General features: G+C 42.8%; 1 protein-coding gene across 1 annotated transcript in view; it reads left to right on the top strand.

The window, feature by feature from the left end:
• POLN (DNA polymerase nu) overlaps positions 1-17265 on the top strand; it is a 135867-nt gene that overhangs the window by 84286 nt on the left and 34316 nt on the right. The window contains exon 16 of the mRNA XM_089691520.1: positions 15185-15267. Coding sequence (XP_089547646.1) covers positions 15185-15267 — 83 coding nt within the window. The remainder of the gene's footprint in view (positions 1-15184; positions 15268-17265) is intronic.

The raw sequence follows: 17265 nt of genomic DNA, 5'->3' as shown, positions 1-17265 counted from the left end.
TTCCAAAGCAAATACACTTTTGCACACTGGTACTGACTAGTATACCAATGTTTCTCTTCTCCCTCAGTTTTTATCCATCATTGAGCTAATGTGACCCCAGCACTGATGGAGAGTGGCAGGGGAGGGTCAAACTAGGATGCTGTGCAGGCAGCTGACATCCTCCTTATCAACTGATGATGTCATATGTTGTCAGGATGCTGGCGGCTAGAAGGTCATAATAGTGCACAATGAAAACCTGTGGCGTTGTGTAACTAAAAGGCAGGCTTTACCTACCTGCTGGCTTGTATACAAGTTTTGAGCACATTTTAAACATTTTGTCAAGGCACCTCTGAAGAACCTCAAGGCACCCTGGTTGAGAAAGGCTGACAGAGTATTATGATAGATGCAGCTACAAGCTTATAAACACTGCCATCTACTAGTTGAAAAATAAATCTCTACTGAATATGGATGTAGTTGTTGTACAAAATACATGACCACTGTATTCAAGCACCCCCCACTCAACAGCTGCTCTGATCCACTTTTGTTTCTCATGGGTTGGAAGTCTTTGCAGTCTTTGCATCTCATCCCATGTATCTGACACTGGATTTAATGGTACACAGCAACATAGGGCAGACATTTGGCTGGGATTCCTTCATTTTTTCTGGTGGATTTCCTGATTGAAGCCTGTTGTGGCCTGGTTTCTTCTTTTATTTGGATTGTCTGCATTAATTTCTATTTCTTTGTCACTTTGTTGCTTGCCTTCATGTGACACTGATGTAGAATTCCCCTCAGTTTGAAGCTTTTGTGTTAGTTTATGAAATTGTGAACACACTGAAGTTCCATTTACAATTACACTTCTACTGATCGCTGTCTTGTTTGTGTCTTGGTGTAGAATTCTGTATCCCTTTTGAGATTCACTGTACCTCAAAAGTACACCTTCCTTTGTGCAAGCATCCCATTTTATACATTTTTTTCTTTGGTGATATGCACATCGGCTTTTCTTCCAAAAGTTTTTAAATTGTTCAAAATCGGGGTTTCTTTCCACAGTTCATATGGAGTTTTTCGTTTGATTTTCCTATTAGTTGATTTTGTAGATAGCATGTGGTCATAATTGCTTCCCCCCAGTATGTAGTTGGCATATCGGCATCAATCAGCATGGTTTTTCAGCGCTCACATAGAGTACTATTAATTCTTTCTGCAACTGTTTTTTTCTGGGTTGTATGGTACAGTAGTTTGGAATATTATTATGCCATGCTTTCTGAGAATCGCCTGTGTGTTATCACCTGTACATAGATTCAGTTCCATGTGCAATAAACTCAGCATTTTGCCAGATTTGTTGCTTACTTGAGCTGAATACTGTTCAAGTTTCTCTGGTACTTCACTTTTGTTGAGTAACAGATATAGTGTAGTATATGTGGAGTAATCATCTGTAAAAGTGAGAAAATACCTCTACTTTTCTGGAGTAAATTTTTCCATTGGAACGCAATGATCTGAATAAAGTTCAGAGGTTTGATAGTTCTGCTTTTACACTGCTTTGGAAAGGCTTTTCTTGTGATTTTTCCTTATACAGTTGGTGTATTTCATTGTTTGATCAAAAGGACTAATTTATATTCCACTTGCATAGTTACTCTCAGTTAATTTCTTTATTATGTCAGGACTTCTGTGCCATGCGTGAATACAGTTTGAATGTTTTTCCTCCTTGGCAGTTTTAACCACATCATTGTAGTTCAGCTGATACAGTTCATCTGTAATTTTAGCCTTTGTAAGTAAGATATTCCCTTTTGTGATGGTACAACTCTCATCTTGGAAGGTCACAGCATTGCCTTGTTTTGTGAGCTCTTTCACTGACAAAACATTAGTTTCAAGAGCAGGGATAGACAGGACATTTTTCACAGCTATCTTTCTGGTGACACTGGGAAATAGGACAGTAAAGAAAAATATCTCCTTCTCATTCTCATTCCATTATTTGTCTATAAGCTGGGGTGATTTCTTCTGTTTTACTCTGGTCAAAGCAAATAAAGAAATTTCTGTAATTTGTCATGTGACTCGTAGCTTCTGAATCAACACACCATACTTGCAAAGATGAGGTGACTTTTGGATTGAAAAACATATTCGTTATCGGAAGAAAAATCAGCTTCTTTCTTCTCACTTTTGGCCTTTTGTAGTTTAGACTGTTTTTGCATTCTAGCTTTCCAAATTCTGCAATCCTGCTTTTGAATGACCTTGTTTCTTGCACACAAAACATTTAAATTTTTCTTGTTGCATGTCACTGTTTTTATTCCTATTTTTTGTCTTTAAAGCCGACAAATACTTTCTGTTTTATGGTTATATTCATCCACAAGCTTGCCCTTAACATATTCCAAAGTCAGTTCATCATTTGGACGTGCATCAAGTGCTGTGATAAGAGTTTCATAACTTCATAGCTAACTGTCAGAACTTTAGCTCTGAGAAAATAATCCGTATGTAATTTATGAAAACAGGCGGGGATCTGGAATTAAGGAGATTCCCTACTAAGAGAGAGAGAGCTAAACCTTTGACTAGTAGCTAAAATTAGCTTCCGGGATATTTAAAATAAAATCTTTCTCCCCAAGAATTGAAATGAAATTAATTTATACTGCAGTTAACATTATTTCTAGAGATGAGCGAATCGAACATGACGAAGTGGAATTCGTTCCGAAGATTTGGAAAAATTTGATTCGCCACGAATCCGAAGATTAGCAAACTTCGGATGCACGAATCGAATTTTCCCAAAAATGGCGGCGACATGTGTGGCGACAGGAGAAAATGGACAGAGAAGATGGGGCGGGGATCTCTGGGAAGGCGCGCAGACAAGGCGCGCTGACCCATAATGCATTCATGAGTCATGAATCATGACATGTGATCGCATTAGCCAATCAGCAGCCAGCCAGCACTGTGTAATGGTGGAGCTATAAATCGCGGCCATCTTAGAATTCTCCATTAGCCTCCGGTCATTCAAGAGAGACAGACCTGTCTGTATTAAGGGACACAGAGACTTTAGGGCCACAGAATCGTTACTCAGGGACACAGAATCGTTACTCAGGGACACAGAATTGTTACTCAGGGACACAGAATCGTTACTCAGGGACACAGAATCGTTACTCAGGGACACAGAATTGTTACTCAGGGACACAGAATCGTTACTCAGGGACACAGAATTGTTACTCAGGGACACAGAAATGTTACTCAGGGACACAGAATCGTTACTCAGGGCCACAGCTATCAAAGAATCGAAAATTTAAAGTGACATACACCCTTTTTTTTTTTGGTGGCTGTCGTGCACAGTTGGTGCTGCAGTTTGCCGATTGTGCAAAATAAACTGACTTTCTGCTTCACAACCACTATTGTACGTTCAAAGAGTTAAATCCATTTACACGCCGGCTGGCGGAAATATTTTTTGGGTGATTAGTGCATTCCAGTGACAGAAACGTACAGTTTCCAGCCAACGGCAAGCTGCAATTGACCGATTGTGTACAATAAACTGACTTTCTGCTTCACAACCACCATTGTACGTTCAAAGAGTTAGATCCATTTACACGCCGGGTGGCGGTAATATTTTTTGGGTGATTAGTGCATTCCAGTGGCATAAACGTACAGTTTCCAGCCAACGGCAAGCTGCAATTGACCGATTGTGCTAAATAAACTGACTTTCTGCTTCACAACCACTATTGTACGTTCAAAGAGTTAAATCCATTTACACGCCGGCTGGCGGTAATATTTTTTGGGTGATTAGTGCATTCCAGTGACAGAAACGTACAGTTTCCAGCCAACGGCAAGCTGCAATTGACCGATTGTGTACAATAAACTGACTTTCGGCTTCACAACCACCATTGTACGTTCAAAGAGTTAGATCCATTTACACGCCGGGTGGCGGTAATATTTTTTGGGTGATTAGTGCATTCCAGTGACATAAACGTACAGTTTCCAGCCAACGGCAAGCTGCAATTGACCGATTGTGCTAAATAAACTGACTTTCTGCTTCACAACCACTATTGTACGTTCAAAGAGTTAAATCCATATACACGCCGGGTGGCGGTAATATTTTTTGGGTGATTAGTGCATTCCAGTGACATGAACGTACAGTTTCCAGCCAACGGCAAGCTGCAATTGACCGATTGTGTACAATAAACTGACTTTCTGCTTCACAACCACTATTGTACGTTCAAAGAGTTAGATCCATTTACACGCCGGCTGGCGGTAATATTTTTTGGGTGATTAGTGCATTCCAGTGACATAAACGTACAGTTTCCAGCCAACGGCAAGCTGCAATTGACCGATTGTGCTAAATAAACTGACTTTCTGCTTCACAACCACTATTGTACGTTCAAAGAGTTAGATCCATTTACACGCCGGGTGGCGGTAATATTTTTTGGGTGATTAGTGCATTCCAGTGACATAAACGTACAGTTTACAGCCAACGGCAAGCTGCAATTGACCGATTGTGCTAAATAAACTGACTTTCTGCTTCACAACCACTATTGTACGTTCAAAGAGTTAAATCCGGTTTTATTTTTGGGGTGCTTATTGAACTAAAGAGTATGTCAGACAACACGCAGAGGAGTGGCAGAGGAGGCAATGTTTCAGGAGCGAGCAGACGTGGCAGCAGAGGAAGGCGTCGAGGCAGCACTAGTCGCAGCCAGAGGCCAGTGCTCCCGGTGTCATCCAGCGGTCGTGTCTCCACCGACAACCCTGCCGTCATCGATTGGTTGACTCGGTCGTCTTCCTCTTCCCAGGTCACCTCTGACACCTACAGCCAACGGTCGGTGGGTACGTCAGACACAACCGTTAGTTGGCATGGCCCGGGAGCAAGCCCACTGAAATCACGTGTCCTCGACCTGCCCCTGTCCTTTGGTGTTCCCTCACCAAGCAATGTATCGCATGCTGTGGGCTCAGCCCCACTGTACAGTGAGGAAGAGCTAACAGAGGGCGGTCAGGAACGGGGGGAGACATCCGCCTTTTCAGCAGCCAGGCGAAGAAGTACTGGCGAGGAGAGTGGCTCGGTAGCCGGTCTAGAGACAGGTCTGTCTCCTGACCCACACGCAGCCGAGGGGGCTAGTAGTGACGCGGAGACCCTAATTGATGATGATGAGGCTGATCGCACTTGGCAGCCTCGTCGTCATCAGGCTATTGCTTCCGCATCATCAGGAGAAGAGGGTGCCAGCTTGCCAGCGAGCAAAACAGTCGGTGGGTTGCCCAGGAGGCAGCAGGGTCGCAGCAGTGTCAGTGGAGCCAAACGGCCACGGAGTAGAGCACCAGCTCCACTGCAGCCTACCACCACGGCCAGTAGTGGTGCCGGTGTGCACGGAGGAAGTAGCAGTCAGCCAGTGAGGAGTAGCGGGGGCAAAGTTTCCTACTTGGCGGTGTGGCAATTTTTCGTCAAGCCGCCCGAGGAAGTAAACGTAGCCGTATGTCAACTATGTGGCCAGAAAGTCAAGCGTGGCCAGGGGGCCAATGTTGGGACTACAGCGTTGCGTCAGCATATGCAGCGTCGCCATTCGGTGGCCTGGGAAAACCGTGATAAAGATACGGCGGTTCTGCCTGCCCCAGCCCCCGCTCCATCACCCGCTCCGTTACTTGCTCCGTCACCCGACGTCAATCGCCCTCTATCAGCCAGTCAAGGCTCCAACACCTCTGCTGAGGGGAGTTGTCGCTCGTTGGCATCATCCGCTCGTTCAGATGCTCCTTCTCCTGCTACTCCTCTTCACGGATTCCGTCAGCAGTCTTTCTTGGAATCCGTTTCCAAGAGACAACAGTTTGCGAGCACGCACCCGACGGTGCAGAAGCTGAACGTCCTCCTGTCCAAGTTGCTGGTGCTGCAGTCCCTCCCTTTCCAAGTGGTGGACTCAGCACCTTTCCGAGAAATGATGGCTTGTGCCGAGCCGCGGTGGAGAGTGCCAAGCCGGCATTTCTTCGCCAAAAAGGCAGTGCCAGCCCTGCATTCACATGTAGAAGAGATGGTGGGCCAGTCTTTGAGCATGTCGGTCTCTGCCAAAGTGCACGGCAGCGCCGACGTGTGGAGCTGTAACTACGGTCAGGGACAGTACATGTCATTTACGGCCCACTGGGTGAACGTGGTGCCGGCACAGCCGCACCAGCAACTTGGACAGGTCACGCCGCTTTTGCCTCCACGTTTGCACGTCCTTGGTCCAGCAAAGATGTCCGCCTCTACCACCTCTTCTTCCGCCGTGTCCTCAGCCGCCACCCCCGTGCCAAGTCCCATTACCCGACCGGCATATCACATGTGCAGGGCGCAACGGTGTCACGCTGTGCTGCACCTGGTATGCCTTGGCGAACGTAGTCACACAGGGGAGGAACTTCTGAGTGTAATGAACAGAGAAATCGACAGATGGCTGTCTCCGCGCAAACTGAAAATCGGAACCATGTTGACCGACAACGGAAAGAACATGGTGTCTGCTCTGCGTCAAGGAAGGTTGTGCCATGCGCCATGCATGGCTCACGTGTTCAATCTGGTTGTCAAGCGGTTCCTAAAATCCACCATCCCACTGCAAGACATCCTTAAAATGTCACGTAAACTTTGCATGCATTTCAGCCATTCCTACACCGCAAAGCACACCCTCCTTGAGCTGCAGCGGCAGAACGGAATTCCACAGCATCGCCTGATCTGCGACGTTGCAACAAGGTGGAATTCAACCCTACATATGTTAGACCGCCTTTACGAACAGCGAAAGGCCATCACCGATTTCCTGATGTTACAAGCGGATAAAGGTACTCCCCTGTGTAACTTTGATGTCAGCCATTGGCAGCTCATGCGTGACACCTGCCGCTTGCTCAGGCCCTTTGAGGAGGCCACGCTATTCGTGAGTCGGCAGGACTATGGGATGAACGACGTCATTCCTCTGTTGCACGTCCTGGAACAAATGCTGTTAACAATGGCTGGTCAGGGTGCGGTAGACGTGGCGCACAGATCTCAACGCCACATGACCCCTGTGGGGGCAGGACAGGAAGAAGAGGAGGAGGTAGAGGAGGACATTGGTGCTCAGGAATTATTGAGTGAAATGGGTGGTTTTTCCACTCAGTGGACAGGAGTGGAGGAGCAGGAGCATCTGGTAGAGGAGGAGGAGACAGAGGACCCAGACGCACCGTGGCAGTATGCTGTGGAGATGGAGGCAGGGAGTCCCTCGCATTCCTTGGCACAAATGGCCCATAGCATGCTCGGTTGCTTGCGTAGCGACAGCCGAATAATAACCATCAGACAGAGGGATGACTTTTGGCTGTCCACCTTGTTGGACCCTCGCTACCGTTCAAAAATGGTGGCCTTTTTCGCACCTGCTGAGAGGGAGGCCAAAATAAAGTACTATAAAAACCACCTATGTAGTCATGCAGTATATAGCCCTATCGGCCACTTTCTGGCATCCAGTTGCTGTAGCCCCCATCACCACACTGTGCCACGGGCCCCTGTACCGCCTTCTCATACTGCTGCCAGATCCATCCTCTGCCATGTGCGTCTTTGTCGTCTGCTCACGCTGCTGGGTTCCAGTTTTAAACCTAGGCCTGTGTATGGCTTCCGAATACTGCTGCCTCCACCGCCACCCTGCGCCATGTGCCTCTGTCGTCTGCTCACGCTGCTGACGGCTTCCGCTTTTTAACCTAGGCCTGTGTATGGCTTCCGAATACTGCTGCCTCCACCGCCACCCTGCGCCATGTGCCTCTGTCGTCTGCTCACGCTGCTGACGGCTTCCGCTTTTTAAACTAGTCCTGTGTATGTCTTCCGAATACTGCTGCCTCCACCGCCACCCTGCGCCATGTGCCACTTTCAGGTCTCCTTACACTGTTGGTGGGTTCCATTTTGTGATAGGGTGCTGTATGGCCTTCCATTGCTGCTGCCTCCACCGCCACCCTGCGCCATGTGCCTCTGTCGTCTGCTCACGCTGCTGATGGCTTCCGCTTTTTAACCGAGGCCTGTGTTTGGCTTCCGAATACTGCTGCATCCACCGCCACCCTGCGCGATGTGTCTCTGTCGTCTGCTCATGCTGCTGCCGGCTTCCGCTTTTTAACCTAGGCCTGTGTATGGCTTCCGAATACTGCTGCCTCCACCGCCACCCTGCGCCATGTGCCTCTGTCGTCTGCTCACGCTGCTGACGGCTTCCGCTTTTTAAACTAGTCCTGTGTATGTCTTCCGAATACTGCTGCCTCCACCGCCACCCTGCGCCATGTGCCACTTTCAGGTCTCCTTACACTGTTGGTGGGTTCCATTTTGTGATAGGGTGCTGTATGGCCTTCCATTGCTGCTGCCTCCACCGCCACCCTGCGCCATGTGCCTCTGTCGTCTGCTCACGCTGCTGACGGCTTCCGCTTTTTAACCGAGGCCTGTGTTTGGCTTCCGAATACTGCTGCATCCACCGCCACCCTGCGCCATGTGTCTCTGTCGTCTGCTCACGCTGCTGATGGCTTCCGCTTTTTAACCTAGGCCTGTGTATGGCTTCCGAATACTGCTGCCTCCACCGCCACCCTGCGCCATGTGCCTCTGTCGTCTGCTCACGCTGCTGACGGCTTCCGCTTTTTAAACTAGTCCTGTGTATGTCTTCCGAATACTGCTGCCTCCACCGCCACCCTGCGCCATGTGCCACTTTCAGGTCTCCTTACACTGTTGGTGGGTTCCATTTTGTGATAGGGTGCTGTATGGCCTTCCATTGCTGCTGCCTCCACCGCCACCCTGCGCCATGTGCCTCTGTCGTCTGCTCACGCTGCTGACGGCTTCCGCTTTTTAACCGAGGCCTGTGTTTGGCTTCCGAATACTGCTGCATCCACCGCCACCCTGCGCCATGTGTCTCTGTCGTCTGCTCACGCTGCTGACGGCTTCCGCTTTTTAACCTAGGCCTGTGTATGGCCTTCAATTGAAGCTGCTTCTGCTCCGCCACTCTGCCATTGGACTCTTGATAGTCGTCTCCCCACGCTGCTGCTGGGGGGACTTTTTAACATAGGCCTCTGTATGGCCTTCAATTTTAGCTGCTTACGCTCCGCCACTCTGCCATGGGCCCCTGTACCGCCTCCTCATGCTGCTGCCAGGCCCGTAATCTGTCATGGGCCCCTGTACCGCCTCCTCATGCTGCTGCCAGGTCCAGAGTGTGTCATGGGTCCCTGTACGGCCTCCCATTGCTGCTGTCTCCATCGCCACACTCTGCCATGTGCCACTTTCAGGTCTCCTCACACTGCTGGTGGGTTCCATTTTGTCATAGGGTGCTGTATGGCCTCCCATTGCTGCTGCCTCCACCGCCACACTGTGGCCCCACACTCTGGTTTTGGCCCCGTGACTGCCCAAATGAGTGAAGTGTGCGGTGATTCTAAGATCGACGGCACTCATCTGCATGTCATACTGACTGACAGTATTATTTCTCTTCCCCAGCAGACTCCAAGGGCATTTAAATTAAAGGTACAGTGTTGTGCACTAATATAAAGCCTCTCTGAAGCCTAGAAACACCCTTTTATAAGTTAAATTTGCAGCGAATATATTCGGCACGAAGCGAATTTAATCAGCGAATTCGGCGAATCAGCCGAACCGAATTTTTGAATAATTCGCTCATCTCTAATTATTTCCCATCAACTCTTGTGCTAACCATAACCGTAATCAGGCTAAACGGTTTAGCTGGAGATATAAGCAAGTACAAGTTACCTAAAGAAAAAGTTATAGTCACCAGTATGGACTCTATGGTGTCAATGATGCCAGCATTCAATCAGCTCACTTCAGGGCGTGTCTATGTCCTTCTGTTGTTCCTTGTCTCCTGTCTTGTCTTGTGATGTGTTTCCCTTTTCTTTGTGATGTCTTCCCCCATCTCTGTCCGTCTCCTACTTTTATCACTCATAGAACCTAGGCGGGCTAATCTTTTCTCACCTAAAAGTGATGTCAGACCTGGCTGTCATTTACTTTACTAATTGATTTCAGTTATCTGAAGGGGGCAGTATAGGATTAGGAATTATTTTGGGTTTCGCTGACATGCCTTATGTAGTATATCAAAGGTTGACCTTTAACCTTGGCTAGTAAGAATATCATGAATATTAGAGATAACTGCTTTTCTGACTTGGCTGGTTTCAGACAGACTAGTACTCATATCACTGCAAATAATGTGTTACCTAAGTGATTCTGGAGAAAAAAAATCTACCTATATATCTTAGACATTTGTTGAGATATAGTACTAAGGTCTCTTATTAACTCACATCTTCTGTAACATCCAATGTTGTAATATAATGAACTCAAACTAATTCTTTATAATGTTAAAAACATAATATCCATAATATCCGAGCTACACTCGGGCTTACCATGCGGCGTTGCTCTGGGGGTCCCTGCAGCACTTACCTTGTTCTTCGCTCCCGCGAAGTGTCCCCTGCAGAGTCCCCGGCCATCTGCCCCGGCCGATGCCGGCATCCGGCTTCTGTGTTCCGGTCCCTGTGACATCGGGACGGAACCAGCGGGAAATTTGAAATTTTAAAAAAATGTCATTTTTGCTGTCATTGCTGTTTCAATGCATTTCACATATATTTTGTCCCTACTGCTTTGCCCTGTGCCCTGCCTGCATTTTGAATGTTCTTTCTGCCTGGAAACTTAGAAAAGTCCATGGCGTCCAAAAAGCGTCCCTTTACGTCAAAAGCGGTTTTAGACCAGCTAGAAAACAACGATAGTAAATTAGAACCACTTGCAGAATTGAGTGATAATGATTCGTGGGGAAATTCGTCATCAGACACTGAAAACGATTTTGCGACTTTGCTCAGCGATGTGCGAATTTGCCTCTGTATTTCAAATTTCAGTGTTTTTGGTTTGATTATATTATTGAATTAAATGTATTATTATTATTATTATATTATTATTTTTTATGAATATTTATTAAATTATAATTTATGATTTCGTGTTTCAAATTTTATCATATCCGGAATGTTTAATAGACTCTTGTTCGTACAGATTTCAGTGAGTTATTCCTAAAAATGACAGCCTAAAATAAAAAACTACATATTTCCATGCAAAAAAATGGTACCACTTTCAGCACAAAAAATCGGAAAGAATCATACCGCCAAGGAGGTTAATGTGACCTATAAACCATAAAATGCAGTTGAAAAACAAACTGAAATCTTTTAGATGGAGGGAAGTAAAAATAAAAAACTAAAATAATATTTTTGTAGTGTGCACACTGTTAAACTAATACTTTGTTGAAGCACCTTTTGATTTGATTCCAGCACTCGGTCTTTTTGGGTATGAGTCTATCAGCATGGCACATCTTGACTTGGCAATATTTGTCCACTCTTCCTTGCAAAAACACTCCAAATCTGTCACATTGTGAGAGCATCTCCTGTACACAGCCCTCTTCAGATCACCCCACAGATTTTCGATTGGAATCAGGTCTGGGCTCTGGCTGGGCCATTCCAAAACTTTAATCTTCTTCTGGTGAAACCATTCCTTTGTTGATTTGGATGTATGCTTTGGGTCGTTGCCATGCTGAAAGATGAAGTTCCTCTTCATGTACAGCTTTCTAGCAGAAGCCTGAAGGTTTTGTGCCAGTATTGACTGGTATTTGGAACTGTTCATAATTCTCTCTACCTTGACTAAGACCCCAGTTCCAGCTGAACAAAAACAGCCACAAAGCATGATGCTGCCACCACCATGCTTCATTGTGGGTATGGTGTTCTTTTGGTGATGGGCAGTGTTATTTTTGCGCCAAACATAGCTTTTGGAATTATGGCCAAAAAGTTCAACCTTGGTTTCATCAGACAATAACACATTTTCCCACATGCTTTTGGGAGAATTCAGATGTGTTTTTGCAAAAATTGGCTTCGTAAGAAAAAGCTTCCGTTTTGCCACTATACTCCATTATCCAGACATATGAAGAATACAGGAGATTGTTTTCACGTGTACCACACAGCCAGTACTTGCCAGATATTCCTGCAGCTCCTTTAATGTTGCTGTAGGCCTCTTGGCAGCCTCCCAGACCAGTTTTCTTTTCATCAATTTCGGAGGGACGTCCAGTTCTTGGTAATGTCACTGTTGCTCCATATTTTCTCCACTTGATGATGACTGTCTGCACTGTGTTCCATGGTATATCTAATACCTCGGAAATTTTTTTGTACCCTTCTCCTGACTGATACCTTTTAATAATGAGATCCCGCTAATGCTTTGAAAGCTCTCTGCAGACCATGGCTTTTACTGCAAGATGCGACTAAGAAAATATCAGGAAAGACCTACTAGAACAGCTGAACTTTATTTGGGGTTAATCAGAGGCACTTTACATGATGGCAGGTGTGTACTGACTCCTATGTAACATGATTTTGAATGTGATTGCTTAATTCTGAACACAGCTACATCCCCAAATATAAGAAGGTGTGCACACTTATTTAGCCATATTAATTTAGTTTTTTATGTTTACTTCCCCCCCTAAAAGATTTGTTTGTTTTTCAACTGAGTTGTACAGTTTATAGGTCACATTAAAGGTGGAAAAAGTTCTGAAATGATTTATCTTTGTCTCATTTTTTTATGTCACAGAAACCTGACATTTTAACAGGGGTGTGTAGACTTTTTATTTCCACTGTATTTGGTGATTCTAGCTTCGTGTGAACGTAGTAAAAAAGTGCCCAATTTGGAGGTACCGAAACAATTCAACACTTGGCAATTTGTGGTGATGCTGTAATGCTTTGAGTGGTTTGATCATGGTAGCTGTTGTTATTGATAAAGCCTAGTGAGGTTCAGATTAGCCCACGTTTGAATGGAGTAAGGGGGAGTGTTGGCAGGATAAAACTATGGGTTTGATTTACTAAAGGCAAATAGACTGTGAACTTTGTAAAGTGCAGTTGCACTCTGCAAAAGCAATTGCTCCAGGGCTTAATAAATGAGCAGAAGCCCTGCTGACTTCCATCATCCAATCATATGAAAGCAAAAGTGTTTTTTTTTAATTTTCTTTGCATATGATTGGGTATTCCTTGCAAAGTGAATCTGTATCTCATTTACAAAGCTCTGGAGCAATTGTGCTTGCAGAGTGCAACTGCACTTTGTATAGTGCACAGTCTATTTGCGTTTAGTAAATCAACCCCTATGTGTTTAAGAGGAAAGAAAGCAGTGGGGCATGGGGAGATGGCAGCCCTGAATAATGTTTAAGTCTCCCATTTTCAAGACGATGCATTGTAACAGGGTTGGTGAGAGATTTGTGGTCAGCAGGTCTAAGCCAGAGTAGGTTGTTCAGTGAAGTTGAATTATAATAAGCAGCTTCCATACATACCTGTAAGGGAATCTCCTGTGTCAAATGATATTTGACCACCTGGGCCAATTAGGCTATATAATAATATTTTGTAAAAGCATTGCAGACTTGATAACTTATTTATTTTTATTTGCCCATTGTTCTACTTCATGTATACAAAAAAAAATAAAAATAAAGGATATGTAAACCCAAACAAAAAATTTCTCCCATCTGGAAATGTACCATTCAAAACATGTTATATCTGCATGAAAATCCCAGTAGAACAGCAGTTTTTTTAAATACTCAGACCAGCCCATCTGGCACAACCATGCCACGTTCAAAGTCACTTAAATGCTCTTTCTTCTCCATTCTGATGCTTGGTTTGAACTTCAACAAGTCGTCTTTACCATGGCTAGATGCCTAAATTTATTGAGTTTTTGCCATGTGATTGGCTGGTTAGCAATTTGTGTTACCAAGTAATTGAACAGGTGTACCTAATAAAGTGGCCGGTAAGTGTATATGTAATGTCTGTATATTTAAATATATCAATAAATCTGTTTTTAAATAAATGTTTAAAACACTGTTTCTATAAAAAGTTTGAAATTATATGTAAATGTGGATGCTTTGATGTTTGCTGTTTGTTGTACTTCTTTTTTTTCCAAATAGTTTTTAATCAAATTTTTGCAAATTTACAAAAATCCAAAAAGAAAAAGAATACAATACAAGACACCAGGCAGAGTATGGTATACAGTAGCAAACATACTATTGAGCAGGACCAGCACGCTATGTATCTAGCACACTGTGTGAATATAAAATGGAATTACCAAACAAATATCGATGTAACGTAGAACTGTGGGAGATCCTTATCACAACCTCAAAACATATATGGCATTACTGAAAAATTGCAATGCACATAAGAACTTGAGTATGTAAAAAATAATACACATTGTACTTTTAGGAAAAATAAACCAGCAATGATAACTGTTGTGTCTTATGTCATACGTAAGCACTCTTCTGTTCATTGATACCACTCTATCTGGTATCTATAGCATTCCTCATCGGTCACATTCAAAGGGTTTGGGGCACATAGCTCCCATACCGTTTTAAGATATTAGCATTGAAAAATTTGTAGAGACAGAGGGGCTAATCCCAATACTTGTAGCCATGGATCCCATAGTTTATTGAATTTATAAGGTGTACCTCATTGCAACAAGATTTGTCAATCCTTAAGTACGGTGAGATTAACCTTCTCTCTCCAATTCTCAAAGGTTGAAGGTAATGGGGAGATCCATTTTAGCAAAATGCATTTGCAGGAAAAAACAATAGTTTGGAGATGGATATCTGTGTGTGAGGGGTAAATAACATGTTGTACGTCTTGCTTAGTAGCAGTGATTCTTCTTTGCTGTTAATATTTATGAAAGACAATCGGTTGGATCAATCCCATAAAGATTTATTGTGCACAAAGCAATCTCTGGTGGCTTATCCTGCATTTGAGGGTTTTTTTGCAAGTGGTAATTGAACAATAGGGCTGATTGTGCTATCTGACACATCAAAATTTCTTTCAAACTTTGCAATCATATCTCTAAGTAATAACTTGCTGAATAAATACTAAAATACTTTAAGCTGGCCATGCATTATACAATTTTCTTATTCAGTTTCCTTTAGATTTACCTTCAACTATGTAGTCTAAGGGCCTGCCTGATAGTATACAATTTAAAAGTGTTTGAGTTTGACCTCATATTATGTGATCTTGATAAATCTAAAGTAAAATTGTGTAAGAAAATGGTATAATATATGGCCAGCCTTAGAGTGAATCTATAGAGATAAGATAGGATAGGATGTGGAAGCTGCGATTGTTGACTTAAAGTATTTTTAAAAGTGCTGTAATCCAGATTATTTCTTTACTTCTTCATAAATTGCTGATTAATACCAGTATATAACATGTTATGATAATTGTCTTATAAACTGCTTTTATATGATTTAGTAGCTGAAACATTTGTGTCCTCTGAAAACAGGAAAGGAATAGAATATAAAAATGTATCACAAACGGACAGAGAACAAGCAAAACGTATAATCTATTCAGTCATCTATGGTGTAGGTAAGACTGTGTAATCTTTTCCCTATTTCTATAAGATTCTATAATATTGCAGGACTGATTGTGAAAGCTGGAGCAACATATTAAAGAAATTGCCGGCAGACGTGTATCTGTCATCAAAATCTGTTAAAGTGATGATGATTTTCTTATTTTCATCATTTAAAAAAAATGTTCCCCATGTTTCAATGTGTGTTTTTAATACAACCATATCTTCAAAAATTATAAAGCATATATGGGCTTTCTGCACATACCTTTTAAAAAATTGTGTTTCTAATTGTGGTTAGAAATATTTGTAATACGATAAAAAATGATGATATAATAAATATAATGTTCCAAATTTAGTAAAAGGCTGGGCCTAGTATAGGCAAATTTCAATAGAACTCAAAACTTAAAGCCTAGAATTTGTCAACTTGACACACCCTCGGCCAGTTTGCAAATTTCAATAGAGGAGGCAAACTACTATATATATATTACCTTTAATTCCAGGGAAAGCTTAAAAAAAAGAAAACAATAAGAAATAAACATTAAATTGCACATACACACATGTGTAAGTCTTCCAAAAAAGGACAAAAAGATATCCTTGAAGCTGACATTAAAGTCTTCCCTACTAATGTCATACAGCATACAGCGCTACTCAAAATTAAATATATAAAAACTATTATTTCAGGCCATACATACAACCAAAAATAGTGCATTGCATCAGTACATCATTGCATCAAAAAATCTAAATAATTCATTAAAAAAATGCTGTGTAAATCAATAAAGGTGCATCAAATCAATAAATCATTTGTTCATTCAACAAACAATACACTGAAAAATAAGAAATAAGTACATTGTGCAAAATAAATTTAGTATATAACAAAATACTCATAAGTCCATTAACCACTTGCCCTCTAGAGGATTTACCCCCCTTAATGACCAGGCTTCTTTTTGCTACTTGGCGCTGCACTAATTCAACCGATAATTGAGCGGTCATGCAATGCTGTACCCAAATTAAATTCACACAAATAGAGCTTTCTTTAGGTGGTATTTGATCACCTGTGCGCTTTTTATTTTTGGCGCTAGAAACAAAATTTTGAAAAAAAATATTTTTTGAAAAAATAAAACAATATTTTCTCATTTCTATCATAAAAAATATCCAAAAAAACTAATATTTTGTCATAAATTTAGGCCAAAATGTATTCTACTCCATGTTTTTTGGTACAAAAATCCCAATAAGTGTATATTGATTGCTTTGTGTGAAAGTTATAGCATCTACAAACTATGGTATAGATAATGGAATTTACACAGCTTTTACTTTCTGACTGCCCATCACATTTCTTGAGGTGCTAAAATACCAGGATAGTACAAACACCCCCAAATGATCCCTTTTCAGAAAGTAGACACCATAAGCTATCTGCTGAGAGGCATATTGAGTCCATGGAAGATTCATTTTTTCCACAAGTTTCTGGAAAATGACAAAAACTTTTCTTTTTTTTACACAAAGTTGTCATTTAAATTATATATTTCTCGCACAAGCCATGGGTATATGTGGAATTACACCCCAAAATACATTCTGCTACTTCTACCGAGTATGAGGATACCACATGTGTGAGACTATTTGGGAGCCTAGCTACATACAGGAGCCTGAAATCCAATGACGACTTTGAAAGCCTAAAGGTGCGTAACTTCCTCATTTCACTTCCTTACTACCCGTCACAGTTTCGAAGGCCCTGAAATGCCAGGATAGTACCAACCCCCCCCCCCCAGATTACCCCTTTTTGGAAAGTAGACACCCCAAGGAATTTAAAAAAGAGGCATGGTGAGTATTTTGCAGATCTCATTTTTTCTCACAAGGTTTTTAAATATATATATACAAAAAAAAAATATATGTTTTTGTTTTTTTTTTTCTTCAAATTAAAAAACTTGTAACAAATGAGATCTGCAAAATACTTACCATGCTTCTTATCAAATTCCTAGGGGTGTCTACTTTACAAAAAGTGGTCATTTGTGGGGGTTTGG

This window comes from Staurois parvus, unplaced genomic scaffold (assembly GCF_062004578.1).
Source record: "Staurois parvus isolate SC_StPar_1 unplaced genomic scaffold, SC_StPar_1.0 ptg000564l, whole genome shotgun sequence".
NCBI classification, from domain to species: Eukaryota; Metazoa; Chordata; class Amphibia; order Anura; family Ranidae; genus Staurois; species Staurois parvus.
This window is presented reverse-complemented; position numbering and strand designations above follow the sequence as displayed.